The sequence below is a fragment of the Marmota monax genome, unplaced genomic scaffold (assembly GCF_021218885.2).
Source record: "Marmota monax isolate L192 unplaced genomic scaffold, Marmota_monax_Labrador192_F-V1.1 WCK01_AAM20220418_F8-fsc00118, whole genome shotgun sequence".
Taxonomy (NCBI): domain Eukaryota; kingdom Metazoa; phylum Chordata; class Mammalia; order Rodentia; family Sciuridae; genus Marmota; species Marmota monax.
Window position 1 is genome coordinate 314,038 of NW_026695231.1, and position 17,048 is coordinate 331,085.

Genomic DNA, 17,048 nt, shown 5'->3' on the forward strand with positions numbered 1-17,048 from the left:
CTGCAGTTTGTTGACTCTCAGCGAAGTAAAATATCACAGGTGGACGTGGGGGGGTTAGACCCAGAAGACAATCTCTTGGAACCCACCCTACATCTCTTCAGTCTTTAAAGAGATTCAGTTTGGGATCCAGGCACACTACAGTGCCCCCTTGTCTATCATTTGTGCTCCCACCCCAAGCCTGGCCTCTGGGAGGCTCTGAGGCAAAGGTGGAGGGGTTTGTGGGGTGGGGTGGTTTGGTGTTGAGAGACCTGCTGTGGCACCACTTCTGTGACCCAGGAGCACCGCTTCTGCTCCCTCATCTGCCCAGGAGGCTAAGAAAGATTCGGACCAGCCTTGCCAGCGCTCTTATGATAAAAGATGACCGCGAACAGTGAGTGTCTGTTACCATACTACACTGCCCAAAGTGGCTCTGGGGTAGGCATGTTCAATACCACCATGGGGAAGCTGCAGCGGCAGCTGTACAAGGGAGAATATGACATATTCAAATATGCACCGATATTTGAAAGCGACTTCATCCAGATCACCAAAAGAGGAGAAGTGATTGATGTGCACAACCGAGTCCGGATGGTGACCGTCGGCATCGCTTGCACTAGCCCCATTCTCCCACTCCCTGATGTCATGCTGCTGGCCCGGCCAGCTGCTGGACATGAGGGGCTCGCTGGACGCACCAAGGGAAAAGGTCGTAAGTCTGCAAAGACCATGGAGCTCACCAGACTCCTTCCCTTGAAGTTTGTAAGGATCTCTATTCATGACCGTGACAAACAACAGCTGCGCCTGAAATTTGCCACTGGGCGGTCGTGCTACCTGCAGCTGTGCCCTCCTCTGGATGCCTGGGAAGACCTCTTTGCCTATTGGGAAAAACTAATTTACCTCTTGCGACCACCAGTGGACAGTAACAACAGTATGTACGCCATCCCGGCCAAGGAGATGATCTGCATGCCTGTGTTTGAGGAAGAGGACAAGACAAGTTTGGGGGCTGGGGATTTACATGCTAAAGGGGATCAAGACCAGGTTAGCATCAGGAGCCTCCACATGGTTTCTGAGGTGTGTGGGGCCACCTATGCTGCTTATGTTGGGGGGGAGGGAATCCAGCATGACTCCCACAAATCCACCTCCAAGATTAATATAGCCATCCCAAGAACAAAATCTAAAGAGCATGTTAAAGAGTCAGTGACAGAGGGAGCAGCAGGCTCTGGACAGGCAGGCGGAGACAAAGCTGATGCGACCCTCACTGGTGCAAGAGGAAGCAAAACTCACGTGGCCACTGCAGGCTCTGCCAAGGGGTCCCCTAAGAGCCTTAAGTTAGGCTTGGCTGCAAACAAGCCCTTGGAAGGTATTTCCAGCACATCTTCCAGCTTCTCCCCAGAGGGCGCCGGGAATATTGGGGTAGAACCTGCTGCTGGGAAAACTGCTGGAGAACCAGATAAGAATTCAGCAGCAGGATCTTTCACCCCAACCCGGCTGAGTCACAAGGGTGGCCAGGCAAAATGGCAGCAAAGCTCCCACATCAGAACAGAAGTCCACAAGGAGAGGGGGGAAAGAAGGGAGAGGAGAGAAAAGGACAGAACTGTGAGTAGGAGTACCCATCACCGCAGGGGTGAAGGTCGCCACAAGACAGGGGACAAGATCTCTCGGAAGTCAACTGGCCGCGGAACTGTTAGAGAGGATAAAAAGGGGAAAAGTCGCAGCAGCCCCGGAGGCAGCAAGCACAGCAGTACCCACAAAGGCATCAGTCGCTCCCCCATCACCAAGGAGTCCAGGAGCTCCCACAAGTCTGGGAGGAGCTTATCAACAACCAGCTCCGGTTCGGCCAACAAGAGAATGGGCAGGATCAGCTCTTTCTTGAAGACGGTCAAAGCCAACCTTACCACTAAAGGGGTGGCCTCAGTGCACGGCAGAGATATGGACGTCACGGCTAAGAGAGAAGAGAGGACCACCATGGAGGCCATCATGGAGACAGCAGAGAGTGGCCAGGGTCTGGACCTCACTGGTTCTGTGACATCTGAGGTCATGGAGATGATGACCTTTGAAACCCATGAAATACAACCCAGAGCCAGAAGTTAACAGGGGCCCAAGGATCAGGGGACTATCCCAAAAGAGCCTATTCCAGCTTCCTTTACTGCAGATTAAATAAAGAACCATTCAACCTGAGAATGGTCTGCTGAGTTGTGTCTGAATTTCCATGTTCCACAGCTCAGCAGTGACATCACAGTGGATTCTGTGACATCACAGTGGATTCAGCTGTGCAGCAGCTTGAGACCCACCCCCTGCCCCCTCTCACACCCATGCTCAGTTGTGTCAATAGGAATGCTCCCTCTTTGGGTGACCCAGGGTGATGGCTGACAGTCACAGACGGTGGGCTGGGAACTCTACCATTTCCCTACTCTTGGTGATTTTTCTTCCCCCTAAAGGTCCATAGATTGAGAACATGGAGGTCCTCCTCTTGAGGTGGGGGAAGGGGGGAGCAGCAACATTTGCTGGCAATCAGAACAGGGAGGACACTGTCTAGATTTAGCAATTCCCTGCCTAGGCATACACCCCAGAGAAACAATCATACATTTTCTAGGAGATGGTCATGAGAATGTTGATAGCAAAATAATATTAAGCACTGGAAGTAGACCAAATTTCCATCAACACAACTGATAGGACTATGGGATATGGATTGAAATATTTGAAAGTGACAATCAGTGTAGATACATTTTGCTCAGTTATATTTTTAAAAATGCAAATCACAGAATAGAATATAATTTACTTATAAAAGAGTTAAAAGGGCTTGGATTGTGGCTCAGCGGTAGAGCACTCGCCTAGCACGGGCGGGAACTGGGTTCGATCCCCAGCACCACATAAAAATAAAGGCATTGTGTTGTGTCCATCTACACCTAAAAAAAAAGAGTTAAAAAACAAGATCAAATAATGTATTGCATACATGTTTGGTAAAAATGTAGACAAAAGGGTATGGTAAACACATGAACCTGAATGATAGTTTTCTTTATGGTGGCAAAGCAAGAGGCAGGAACAAGGAGGCAGGCATACGACTTACCAGGAATTGAACCTGGAATGCTTAACCACTGAGCCACATCCCCAGCCCATTTTGGTTTTTTATTTTGAGACAGGGTTTCATTAAATTGCTAGGGCCTTGCTATGTTGCTGAGGCTGCCCTCAAACTTGAGATCCTCCTGTCTCAGCCTCCAGAGCTGCTGGAATTACAGGTATGAGCCACCACAACCCACTGAGAATTGTATATCTTTAGCGAGAGGGGTATAGTTGAGCGTTTATTGTTTGTTGCTGTTTATCAGCCCTAAAATCACGGTGGCAGATGTAATAAAGTTGTTATTGCCCCAGATATGTCTTAATTCCTTTCTTTGGTGCTTTCGCTTTTCTGTGATATGTCCCAAAGTGGCATGGGAGCCTCTTTTGTTAAAATTCATATTTTAAATGACATGTATAAGGGCTGGGATTGGCTATTAGAAAAAGGAATGATATCCCTATTTTACAAATGAGAACACTGTTGGCTCAAGAAGGTAGCTTGCTTTGTCACTCAGTGGGACATTTGCAGAACAGTGTTTCCCTAACCCACTTTTTTATGCAGAGATGTATCGGAGTCACGGGGTGCAGGCAAAGTGAATAAGTCCCAAGAGACAGGAGCACTACAAGAACCTGAGACTTGCCAAAACTCTACAGAGGTGAGCATGGAATTTACTGGATTAAGAGGAGGAAGGGATGGGGGCTGGGGAGACTCCTGGTCGTGAGCAACTGTGAGTTGGTGTTTGAACTTTAGTGAGCTCACAGCCCCTAGATGGCCTTATCTAAAGAGTGTCCAGACCACCATTAAGCTGTGTCTGGCTAACAGACCTCTATCCCCAGCCTCGGCTGTAAACAGACCTCCCGCCTGGAATTCCAGGCCTTGCTCTCCACCAGGGACCACTCCACGCAGCCCAGTCCCTGCCCCCATCCCTCCCACCCCACCCCCACCCCCACCCCTGAAAGTAACTCTTGAAAGTCAGGACCAGAATTCTTTCTCCTGGAATTCCAAAAACAAATCCTCAAACCTCACAGGAAGGAAGTTGTGAGTTAGGCCACAATTGCTAGAATTTCCACAGCTAATTCCTAAAGCTACTTCTGAGGGTAGTTGCAGACTTCAACTTTTTGGTGGGGAGAGGTCTTTTTGGTCCTTATAGGGAATAGTGGACATGGAATGGAGGACCCTGTCAAGAAGGGAAGACAATTCAAGACTATTCACATCCACCATTTCCTCCTTCAAAACAAGGTTCCTGACCCCAGGCTGAGGAATTATTGAAGTGAGTCAAGTTATTCTTAAGAAAGCAGGGAACATACCAAAGATTAGACACTAATTGGCCCTGTGAAGAAAACAACATTGGAATCATTAACCCAGAGCTCCAGAGAAGACTGGGGGCCTGCAAGGGAGACGGATTAATGGTTTACTCCTAACCAGCTTTTCCTTTGACTGGAAAGGTGGAGAAATTACAAAAAAGATCACATCTCATTCCTTTAATCTGAGGATTTCCACACAGGCAAGTGTAGGTAAACACTAGTCTGGAAGACAAAAATGCAACAGAAACATTCACATAGCACTCAGTCATTTATAAAGTTATTTAATATACGTGCTGTCTTCTGATTCTCATATCACTCCATCTGAACTGGGGTTCAGAGCATTTAAAGGACTTGTCAAGGTGCAGAGATGGAGTCACTCCAGTGCAACACCTTTCACGCAGCACCTACCACATACTGGGTCCCACACAGCTGTAAAGAACCGGTGAAAGAGACAGGGCAAGGGGTTGGGGATTTAGCTCAGTGGCAGAACACTTGTCTAGCACGCACAAGACCCTCAGTTCAGTCCTCAGTCCTGGAAATAAAAGAGGGGAGAGGCAGGCATGTGAGTCGGTATTTTATTTTTTTTTTTTTTTTTTTTTTTTTTTTTAATTTCAAAAGTGGTGGCAGGATGGGCAAGCTGATTAGACGGATCAAGCTTTGAGACAAAATGGAGCCCACACTTGCTTTATTTATATCAGAAAACATCAAAGAGATTCTATAGAATGTTCTTCTCAAAAAAAAGTTAAAGGTGGGCTATTTAGTTCCTAACCAGTTATTCCCATCTCCAGAGGTACTAAGAGGAAGCTTCTTAGCAAAGGGGAGGGAAAGGTCATGAGCACTGGGCAATATATTGCCATGGGAGAGCCACAGATAGTTCCCAATGCCAGGCCTGACTCTCCCTGGCTACATGCTAATAGAAGATCCTCATGTATTTCATGGATGGCTTCCCACACTCAGAATTTTTTTTTTTAGAGAGAGAGAAAGGAGAGAGAGAGAGAGAGAGAGAGAGAGAGAGAGAGAATATCTTTTTTGTAGATGGACACAACACAATGCCTTTATTTTTTTTAATGTGGTGCTGAGAATCCAACAGGGTCCCGCCTGTGCTAGGCGAGCGCTCTACCGCTGAGCCACAATCCCAGCCCCTCAGAATTTTTGAATATGTTACCTTGTACTACAAAGGAAATTTGTAAACATAATTAAACTGAAAAAAAATAAGTATAGGAAGATTATTCTGAATATTTAAGGTGAAGCAGGTTGTCACTTGAATCTCTAAAAACAAAGAGCTATTCTTTTTTTTTTTTTTTTTTTTTTTTTTTTTTTTTTAATTTTTTATTGTGGGTTGTTCAAAACATTACAAATTTCTTGACATATCATATTCCACACTTTGATTCTAGTGGGTTATGAACTCCCACCTTCACCCCATACACAGATTGCAGATTCACATCAGTTACACATCCATTGATTTACAAATTGCCATACTAGTGTCTGTTGTGCTCCGCTGCCTTTCCCATCATCCACCCTCCCCCCTCCCCACCTCTCCCCTCCCCTCCCCTCCTCTCTCTCTACCCCCTCCACTGTATAACCCTGAGGGTCTCCTTCCATTACCGTGCAATTTACCTTCTCTCTCCCTTTCCCTCCCACCTCTCATCCCTGTTAAATGTTAATCTTCTTCTCCTGTTCTTCGTCCCTACTCTGTTCTTAGTTACTTTCCTTATATCAAAGAAGACATTTGGCATTTGTTTTTTAGGGATTGGCTAGCTTCACTTAGCATAATCTGCTCTAATGCCATCCATTTCCCTACAAATTCTATGATTTTGTCATTTTTTAATGCAGAGTAATACTCCATTGTGTATAAATGCCACATTTTTTTTATCCATTCGTCTATTGAAGGGCATCTAGGTTGGTTCCACAGTCTTGCTATTGTGAACTGTGCTGCTATGAACATCGATGTAGCAGTGTCCCTGTAGCATGCTCTTTTTAGGTCTTTAGGGAATAGACCAAGAAGGGGAATAGCTGGGTCAAATGGTGGCTCCATTCCCAGCTTTCCAAGAAATCTCCATACTGCTTTCCAAATTGGCTGCACCAATCTGCAGTCCCACCAGCAATGTACAAGTGTACCCTTTTCCCCACATCCTCGCCAGCACTTGTTGTTGTTTGACTTCCTAATGGCTGCCAATCTTACTGGAGTGAGATGGTATCTCAGGGTGGTTTTGATTTGCATTTCTCTGGTGAGTCGGTATTTTAATGATTGACAGATACAATGAGTGACAGGTATAGTGAAAGATGCATGTTTAGGGAACAGGATCCATTCATCCGAGGGATTCTGGGGATTGAGATGGAGTTATGGGTCAGGAAAGGCTTCACAAAGGAACTGGAAGTGTTGAAGAATGAATGGGGCTCTGCCAGGTAAGAAATAAAGAGCAAGGGTAAGGATGGAGGAGGTGTCAGGGGAGGGGTGGGGCGAGATCATCAGTCCACAGAAAAGAATGTGTGCAAAGTACAAAGGCTTGAAACATGACGATAGTTGGGGCAATTACAAATATTTCAGCCTTTCTGGATGGAGGGCAAGGAGAGAGGAAAGATAAGAGGCTGGAGAATCAGGCAGTGGGTCTTGGGGGCCCTGGGCCATGTAAATGTCCAGAATTTGGGGAACCACTAAAGGCTGCCTGATGGGAGTGAGATCTCTGTGGCTCCAGGGTGGACTGTTGACGGGCAAAGGATTATCTGGAGGCAGAGGATGCTTCAGGAATCCTGTCCAGAGACAGGAAGCCCAGAACCCAGGAGACCAGGGGGCACAGTCAGGAGTGTAGAAAAGATGAAACAGTACAACTGTCCTTGCCATGTCTAAAAAAACAGGTTGCTCCTGGTGTAGGCATGTGCTCTTCTAAAGGAGGCAGAACTAACACAAGTACAGGTGTCTTCCTCCTAGGATGACTGTTGGTCTTGGGGACAGCAAGAAAAGAGGGGCAGGGGAAAGTGAGGGGAAATGTGCTAGGGTATAAAACAACAGCTTCCAGACAGGTAAGAGGTAAAACATAAAGATTAAGCAGACTGAGCAGGGTGAGGGTCTGTGGAGCTTTAGCATTGGAGATCTCTGAGAGGAGAGACCCAGGGGGTGGGTTTCCTTGTCCATGTGCCAAGAGCTGTCCTGAAGCTCTCCCACCTGGCCCTTCTCTGCTGAGCATGATTTGCTCAGTAGAGCCCCTTGTGGCCATGTTCTGTTCCTGCAGGTTGGTGCTTGAATGAGGGGAGCCAGGACCCAGACTGAGTCACAGTCATCCTTTCCCTTTGTCACACCACAATTTGCCTAATGCTGATTCACTGTTCATCAGCCCATCCCTCAGGGACAGCCTGCATCAGATGGCCAGAGGTGGGAGCTGGTAAAGAGGATATGTCTCATGCAGCTTGCAGCAAGGTCCTACCCCCTGGCAGTGTGGTGGCAGCACATGGAACAGCCATAAGACAGGTAGGACCCCTAAGAAGACAGGGATTCTGACTCAAGGGGACAATGAGTAACCACCCAGAACAGAGGTGGGAATGAGGTTAGCCTATAAGTCATTTGAGAAACAGTTATCAAGTGCCTCCCCTCAACACACACACACAGAGTAATGCAAACCAAGGTGGGGTGGTGGCCCTCAGGGAAGTGTGTAGAAGGAGGCTTCATGGGGAAGAGGAGGTCTGAGCAGAGAGATGACAGGCTGATCACTCTTGGCACAGACAATGGCATGACAAAGAAAAGGGTTTGGGAGATTAGGGCATGTTCGTAGATGAGGGGCAAGTGAAGCATGTCCTGGGAATAATGTGTAATGTCCTCAGGGTATGAGCAATGGGAAGGGGAATGAATTTTGGTGGAAAACTAGGCTAGAAGAAAAGATCGTGACATAGAGGAGAGGCCCAGAATGCTGCATGCCTCTCCGGAACCCCCCAATCTTCATTACTATACGTGAGAACTATAATCCAGGCGTGAGGAGTTTGCACAGGTGGGTTCTCCAGAGCAGAAGGGCAAAGGAAGCCCAGACTCTTCCTCTTTGCCAATTTAGAGAATTTGAAATGCATTATGGAGGCCATGTCTTCCCCTACACTAAGTAGGAGCTATCCCACAGGTATGCTGAGGTATTGGCACCCTTCATCCTGGGGACAGCTGGGGGATGAGGTCAGTAGGTGTTGATGGCCAGGAGCCTCATCCAGTGCCCCAATGTCCCCATTCCAATGTTGTCATTTTCTACATGTGTCATGGTCTCTAAAAGGCTAGGAAGCATCTTTTCAGACAGGCATACACACAAGGACGGTGCTACTCTGCTTTTTTCCCCTACTGACATAATGGAGTGTGCACTGGTTCTAGCAGAAGTAAGAAAAAAAGGGACAAACTCTTCATAAAACTTCATAAAGCTAAATTTGTTCTTTAATGTTTTATTTCACAGCATAACATTCATGCAGGAAAATGCATGAGTCCTGAGTACACCACTCAGTGTCATTTCACAAAATGAACACAAAATGAGCCTCTGGTTAAAAAAAAAAACATCAGAACATCCAAACTCCCCCTCATATTCTCCTTCAATCTCTACCCCTAAGGACAACCAGTGTCCTAACCTCTAACACCATAGTTTAATTTTGCTTTCTTCTTTTTTTTTAATATTTATTTTTTCGTTGTAGTTGGACACAATACCTTTATTTTGTTTACTTATTTTTATGTGGTGCTGAAAATCGAACCCAGGGCCTCACACGTGCTAGGCAAGGGCGCTATCCCTGAGTCACAACCCCAGCCCCAATTTCGCTTTCTTTTCAACTTTATATAAATGAAATTACAAAGTAAAGTACGCTTTTGACTCTGGTTTCCCTCAATATCATGTTTATGAGATGTGTCCATGATTTTTCTGGAAAGTTCTATTGATTGTGTGAGTGTACTACAGTTCATCTATTCATTCTGTCGTTGATGGATATTTTTGTTTGGTTTCCAGTTTGGAGCTATTACTGAAGGCTGGGGTTGTGGCTCAGGGGTATAGTGCTTGCCTCACATGTATGAGGCACTGGGTTCAATCCTCAGCACCACATATAAATAAATGAATAAAATAAAGGTTCATCAACAACTAAAAAAAATTGTACTGCTATGAACATTTTTATAAAATGGAAAAATGTTCATTAATATCTGTTGGGTATATACTTAGGAAAGGAATTAATGATAAGTGTACTTTCAGCTTCAGTAGATACTGCAAAACTGTTTTTCCATATGCCATTTATACTCCTACAAGGAATGAATAAGTGTTCTTTCTGGTTGTTCCACATCCTTTCTGACACTCGATGTTGTTTATCTCTTGCATTTTGGTCTTTATAGGGGAAGGAATGGCTTGCATTTTTCTTTCTTTTCTCCTCCTCCTCCTCCTCTTCCTCCTCTTCCTCCTTCTTTTTGGTGCTGAGGACCAAACCTAGGACTGTGCTCTACCATGAGCTACAAGGTTGAAGATAATGGCTTTTATCTCCTTCTTATGATGAAATGTGCTTTTCAAAATATACGACGCTCAAGACCCTAAGTTCAATTCCCAGCACCAATACCAATGTGTGTGTGCATATGTGTGTATCTATAGAGTATGGCAATTTTGTTATAATGCCCCTTATGGACAAAATTAAAAGTTGGCTTCCAAACTAGTTTCAAAATATCACATATATTTTAAACAATTTTTATCACTATTTGAAACAATAGGTTTTTTTGTTTGTTTTTTAAACTTCTACTATCCTGTTCTGATACATTTTATTTGATAACAAACCATTTATGGAGGGTTAGGATTGATTGTTAGTGGGGGAATTGGGTATGGGGTTGTACTATATTTTGAAGGGTCTTTTTTAGGTTTAATTGTATTTTTAATTTACTTAGGAGGTATATTAGTGGTGTTTGGTTATACTACAGCTATAGCAACGGAAGAATATCCAGAGACGTGAGGATCAAATGTAGTGATTTGAGGGGTTTTACTATTAGGATTTTTAGTGGAGTTCTTAATTGTTATATTTATAGTACTGTATGATGAGGTAGAGGTTGTAATCGAGTTTAAGGACTCAGAGAACTGAATGATGTTTGAAGGGGATGAGTTAGGGTTAATTCGTGAGGATTTAATGGGAGTGGCAGCTATGTATAGTTATGGAAGTTGATTAATGGTTGTAGCTGGTTGATTGTTGATGTTAGTATTTTCATTGTAATTGAAATTATACGTGGAAATAGAGTATGGTTACGATTGCTAGAAGTGTTGAGGTTAGGAATGATAGAAAAAATAGTTTGATGAGGCCTTTTTGGTTTGAGGTTTTAATAGAGGCTGTAGAATGGAGGTTAGCAGTAAGTTTGGGGATAGCTTTTTCTAATCAAACTAGGTCTAGTAGGGTCGATGAAAGTTTTTGACTTATGATGAGGTTGAGGTAGGGGTTTGAGCGGTGGATAACAGTAGGGAAATAACCTAGTAGGTTTGAAAATTTTGATGCATTTGAGTACATTTTAGCTTTAAGGTAGAGAGTTATTGAGTTTAGTTCTATGGCGATTATGAATCCTAAAATGGTTACTAATAGTGCTGTAAATTTTACTCCAAAATTTTGTGACTTACAGCAACAATTGTTTTCTTATATCTCAATGATTCTTCTATATCAGGAATTTGGGCAGGGCTCAGCGGGATGATTCTTCTTCTCTATGGAGTATAAAGTGAGGTTGCTCAGTAGTACTTAGTTGGATCATGGGCTGGTCTGCATCATTCATTTCTGGACCCCCAAGGGAAAGGCCTAGAAGGGAGACTCAGCCTCTCCAGCACAATGGTCTCAGGTAGTCCCAAGATAATCAAGGGGATGCTGCTTCTGACCAAGCCTCAAATTCACCTGGAATAATTTCCGTCACATTTCCTGAGTTATTTAAGTCATAAGAGTCATAAGGTTGGACTGCATTCCTCTTGATAGGGAAATAGAAAGATCACATTAAAAAAAAATAACACGTAAAAGATAATATGATCATGACTCTCTTTGGAAAATACAGTTTGCCACACACCCACCACCCATCCCCTACCTAACAAGGTAATCTTGGCCATGGTGGACCCAAAGAGCACTGAGCCAGGACAGCCACCTCTATGATTTACACTTTCCCTGTCCTTATCTCTCTCTGTCCTACAAGTTTCACTTCATTCACTTCACTCTTCACTTTATTTTCTTTCTTTCCTCTCTTTGCCCCTTGCTGTCAGGTAACTAAATTCACAAGGACTCCTACTGGATGTTTCTTAGTCCCTTCCTCCCCACCTCTTCCCATCTGTCTTCAAACTCTCTGATCCCTGGGAGATAGATTCTTAGGACACCTAGACTCTAGCATGTCAAGCCTGGAAGGGTGTTGACTGATCCCAGATGTACTTTACATATGAGGAAGTTGAGGCCAAGAGGAGGGACTTTCCCAAAGTCCTACTTCAAGTAAATAGCAGAGTTCTAGTTAGCAGAGCATAAATCATAACCTATAGCGTCTTAAAGAATATCCACAGCTTCCTTTCCATTTCTGCCTGCCTGAAACTAAAGCTGCTTGTTTCTCTGTTTTCACACTCATCACCTCATCATCTCAGTGTCCTTAGGACTCTTGGTCAAAGGGCAAAAACCAAGGCTGGCAGGCCTCTATGACAGAGAGGCCTGTCCCATCTCTGGCCTTAGTTCCATCCTTCAGAGATGGATGAGTGGCTTGTGGATGGATCAAGTAGAGAACAATGCCTCTCTGGCCACACCACTGATCTCAGATGTAGCTACTTTTTTTTTTTTTTAATGATCCTGAAGTCCAAGGATTTGCTGAATTCTGACATCAACATGCAGCTTATAGACCAGTTTTGAAATATCCAAGCATCCAGGGAGGGTGAATTTAGCTGACGACCACTGAAGTCAGACTGAGGATAAACCTGGGATCATATAAGCCAACAAGACATAATTCTATGACTGAGCCCAAGAGACAGAAACTCTATTATACTAAAATTTATTTCTTGTGATAACAACTCCAAACACGAGGAAACTAGGGCCCAGAGTAAGGATCCCAAGCTGAGCCACCAAATGTCCCACAGCATCAACAGCTGGGTCATAAAGGAAAGAGCAAGGGCTGGAGGAACAACTGGGGGCTGGCACGTTACCATGGGGTCTGAATAGTTAATAATCAGAGAATGATCCACGAAGGAGCCTTTCAGAACTTTTTAAAATTCACAAGTTCGTTCCTTCCAGCCACAAGATAGCAGCTGTGCAAATAGGCTGAGTGTGACACAGAGGACTCTGGATAAGAAAGGCTGGCGAGCATCATTTTAATTGGTATGTCTGTAACCTCCTTCAGGAGGGCGGCCATGTCTTATTGTTTCTGGGTCCCTGGAAGGTTGAGAGCTTGGCAAATATTGGGGGCTCCAGAAATGTTTGTTACAGGGCAAGCATGGTGCAGCCGGGCAGTACTGTGACCAAGGCATTCGATCCATCCATACATCCTCTTCTCCAGGACTCTCTCCAGCAGCCCCCACTGTCTGATGAGTGGGAGGCTCAGAACAGGGAGAGACACCACTAATGACATTTAGTCCTTCCCATCCTCAAATTCAAGACTAACAGACCCTATTGAAGGAGCTGCCATTGGAGAATGACAGAACAAGCCATGAAGGGTCCCATGCCTTTCTTTTTGCTGGGCCCTCCCTGCAACCCTGTATTTTTTTTCTGCCAAGAAAAGAGAGGGGCGGGAGGATTCTGAAAAGGAAAAAAAAAATTATTGAACCGGAAGAAACATCATCGGTTTATACTGCCATTTCCCAGTCTGTGGTTGGCCTGCGCCCATGCCTGGCCCCCATCCACACAGCCCGCTGCTGTGGCCCCAGCAACTTGAGTTGAAATTATAAGAGCAGCTGCTACACTGGGCACAGAGCCAAGAAGTTGGGAGCCCATCTGTGTTTCTCTCCAAGCTCTGCAAGCTTTTCAATGCCTCTTATTTGGGGCCACGATGTATAACATTAGTAGTATCCGTTGAGTGCTTCCTCTCTGCCGGCTACTGTTCTAAAAACTCCATAGGGATTATGGTGTTTTGTTCTTGCACTACAACTGAGAAATAGGCATTATTATTCCCATTTTACAGATGAGGAAACGGAGGCACAGAAGAATTAGAACTTATCCTAGGCCCCCCTTGGTGAAGCCAAAATTAAATCCAAAGGGATTTACACTGGAGTCCATACTCCTGTCCTCATCACTGGCTGACTCTGTAGAGAGCATGGCCTTAGGAGTTGTCTGGCCTACACTGTGGCATGTGGCCAGTCTATAGTCAGTAGTCAGTAAACTCCATGTCTCAGAGCATGGGGTGCTGCAATAGATAACCACCCTGTCCTCAGGCTGTGGGGACCACCTCACTTCTGCCCTAGCACCACCTTTCTCTCAGGCCTACAAATATAGTGTCTTGGCCACCGGGAGAATGAGCTGCTTATATGAATATAGCAGTTGTTCCCTCTTCTGGAAAATCAACCCAGAATCGCATCTTACTATCTATCTGTTGCCCCTGAAGTCCCTTTTAAATCAATGACCTGCATTTTCAAACTTTTTTGTGACACTCAAGACAGTCCCAGGACAGACCCATGGGATGACTAAGTCTCAGCAAGAAACCCCAGTCTGACACCTGCCTGGCCCTGGACACCCCAGCTGGCCACCCACTCTCTAACTTTGATCATTAACTTCCTCTATAACCACACCCCTCTCTGTTCTCTGGCAGCCTGGCAATGCTTGCCCATCAACTTGCCTCTACTTACACCGGGCTTTTGCTCCACTTCCCTCTCCAATCTCTCTTCTTTTCCTTCTCCGGGCCTCCTCTTCCCATGGACTGCCTTGATCTCTAGTCAGATACTCAATCCCCCGCCTTCCATATCTGCTCCACCCTCACCCCCAGCTCTTTCCCTTTTTCCCACTGTCTACTCCAATTCCTTGACTCTTTCCTTTCTCCCTTCTGTTCTCTACTCAGACCTCAGGATCCCTCCTCACCCCAACTTCTGTCTCACCAAGCACAGTTTCCACACCCATCATGTGATTCTAACCCCTCTCCTAGGTTCCTAGAGTCCAAAAAACAGAGGACCCCCTGATCCACTTCCTAGTGGATCTGCAGGCTAAAGGGATGACAAAAATCTCTTGCCAAAAAGTCAGAGCTGTGGCTCTCTCTGGGACGGGGCCTGCCTCCCTCTGTCACTTCCCAGGGGCACAAAGACTTGAGCCTATTTGCATTCACTCCCTGGCTTGCCTTGACTCAGAGGCCAGGACTGGGTGGCATGCTAATGTATTCAAACTAAATGCAAATGAATATAGAAAACTATGTGACCCTGGATTTACTGGAAATCAGAGGCTCCCCTGACGGGAAGACTTGGGGAAATTTTGGAATCTACTTCCCAAGAGAAATTTTAAAATAGAGTGGCTTTCAGCTGGTGTGGGAGATGTGGCTGGAAGTCATTAGAGGAAGGCCCACTGTTGGGGTTCCATGTCCATCTCTGAGCATCTGGTTGCCAAAGTTCCCCCGTCTCCTCTCCTAGCTCTGAGCTCTGGTTCATCTCCAAGTCCTGTCAAAATCACCCAGTGGAACATGCTGAAGAGCCCAGTACCCAGCGTTACCGCCTTTTTGGAAACTAGCATTTTATTTACATCCCATTTCCCATGTCGGCATTCAGCCCTCTTGGGTATGGTTGATCAAAGGAACAGAATGTTCTGGCCCCAGGCCTGGTGGCTAGGAGATCTGGATATTCCTATAAGGAAGACCTCAGAGGATAGCTCTGGGGCATAGCTACTCAGGCACAATGAGTTAGGCATCTTATTTCCTGAAGCAGGGAGAAAAAGACCTCTCCAAAAAGAAAAAGAGAATAAGGTGACCCTAGAAGCCACAGTCCTTTCTTCTGACCCCAAACAGAGATAGATGGGCTGAATAACCCCAAAAGGCAGAAATTAATCTTTTCTTAAAGATCTCAAGGGAAGGAAAGATTTTTCCAAGAAAGAGACTTCTAGTTCCATCAGAATGTTTTTACTTTTATTAACCTAAATTCTTGGTTCTACAAAGTAAATCATTTTATTCTGGTACTTTCCTTCAGGTAATTAGAGAATAGCTGCTCCTGGCTATTTAGGTAAAACAGAAAACCCTTAACACATGCTGCAAAAAGACCTTAAGACGAATTCCTCCAAGATGCAGGGACCACATCCACACTCCCCCGAACCCTCTACTCCCAGGTGATGGGTCCTTGTATGTACTAATTTGTGTTCCCCTAACCAAAGAGAAAGGTTGCCAAGGGCCAAGTTTCAGCTAGTCAATATGTAGGGTTGCCCACAGGAAGGAAATTGTGTTCCTCTGTTTATTTAAATGGGAAGTACACATGGCATCTCAAGCACATTTTGAATACTATCTCTTTTCAGTTTCACAATGATCCCATCAATATGCATTATTCCCATCATACAAACGAGGAAACTAATGCTGAGAGTTAAAGTCATTCGTTCACAGTCACATGACTGCCATTCTACTAAATATAAACTAATATTAACCGTAGTTTAGGCATGGTAGAAATAGCTCAACGTCATTTTTAGAAGAGGAGACAAAGAATTATTGATAGGAAGAAAGAAGGAAGAGTTACCTAAAGGCTGGTAAAATTTTCTATTGAGTTAGAAAAGAGAATAATTTTTAGGAGCTAGGAAGCTCTCTCCTTTTCTCACCGAACTTTTCCACAGAGGTTCTATGCTAGACAGTTAGCTATTGGCCTTGACACTTTGTAACTGCTGAGCTCTCTGGAAGGGTAATCACAACTCTTACTAATCAATTGTACATTATTGTACTATAGGACTTGATGGAAACTCATTTATTGAGTCCTTACTATCTGCCGATTACAGTTTCCAGATATTTCAATACATTATTTTATGCAATTTTTTTTTGTACCAGGGATTGAACCAAGGAGTGCTTAATCACTGATCCACATCCTCAGCCTTTTTTTATATTTTATTTAAAGACAAGGTCTCGTTGAGTTCCTTAGGATAGCTTTGAACTCACAATCCTCCTGCCTCAGCCTCCTGAGCCTCTGGGATTACAGGAGTTAACCCCCGCTCTGCCACTTTATTCAATGTTTACATTTTACAGATGGGCAAGTTGAGGCTCAGAGAAGCTTAGAATAGGTCATGACCACATCAGCAGAAGTTAGATCTGAACTCAGCTTTGTCTGATTGCAAAGCCTTTGCCCACTGCACTCTGCCAGTGTTTCAAAAACTGGTTGGCTCTTCAGGATCAACAGGGTAATTAAAAATACAGATACCTGGATCTGGCTGCAGACTCCTGAATCACTCTCCTAGGGTCAGAGCTCAGCAATGTGTTTTCTCACATACCCCAGGCAAGTGACGATGATCCATGTTTGGGACACCAGTTTGCTGATTGGTGGGAAAGAGGAAGAGGGTAAATCAAGCAAGGATGCTGAGGGAATAAGGGGGGCAGGGATAACAGAAAGGGGCCTTCTACAGTGTTGCTATGGAATGTGAAGGAACCTCAAATCAGCCAGGCATGGTGATGCACCTGCAAAGTCTGCTACTTGGGAGGTGGAGGCAGTTGGATTTCAGGAGTCCATGAGCTTGAGGCCAGCTTGGACAACAGCAAGGTCCCATTGAAGGAACGAAGGAAGGAAGGAAAAAAGGAAGGAGCAAGACTTTGTTCTCATCTGCTGTTTCCCTTATACTTACTTCTACTGTGGAAAAGGGACAGGGGA

General features: G+C 44.9%; 1 protein-coding gene across 1 annotated transcript; it reads left to right on the plus strand.

The window, feature by feature from the left end:
• Nucleotides 1-263: 263 nt before the first annotated feature.
• Garin4 (golgi associated RAB2 interactor family member 4) lies at nt 264-2,064 on the plus strand. The gene has a single exon (XM_046438447.2). The coding sequence runs from the start codon at nt 358-360 to the stop codon at nt 2,062-2,064; it is 1,707 nt and encodes a 568-aa protein (XP_046294403.1). The 5' UTR covers nt 264-357.
• The last annotated feature ends 14,984 nt before the right edge of the window (nt 2,065-17,048 follow it).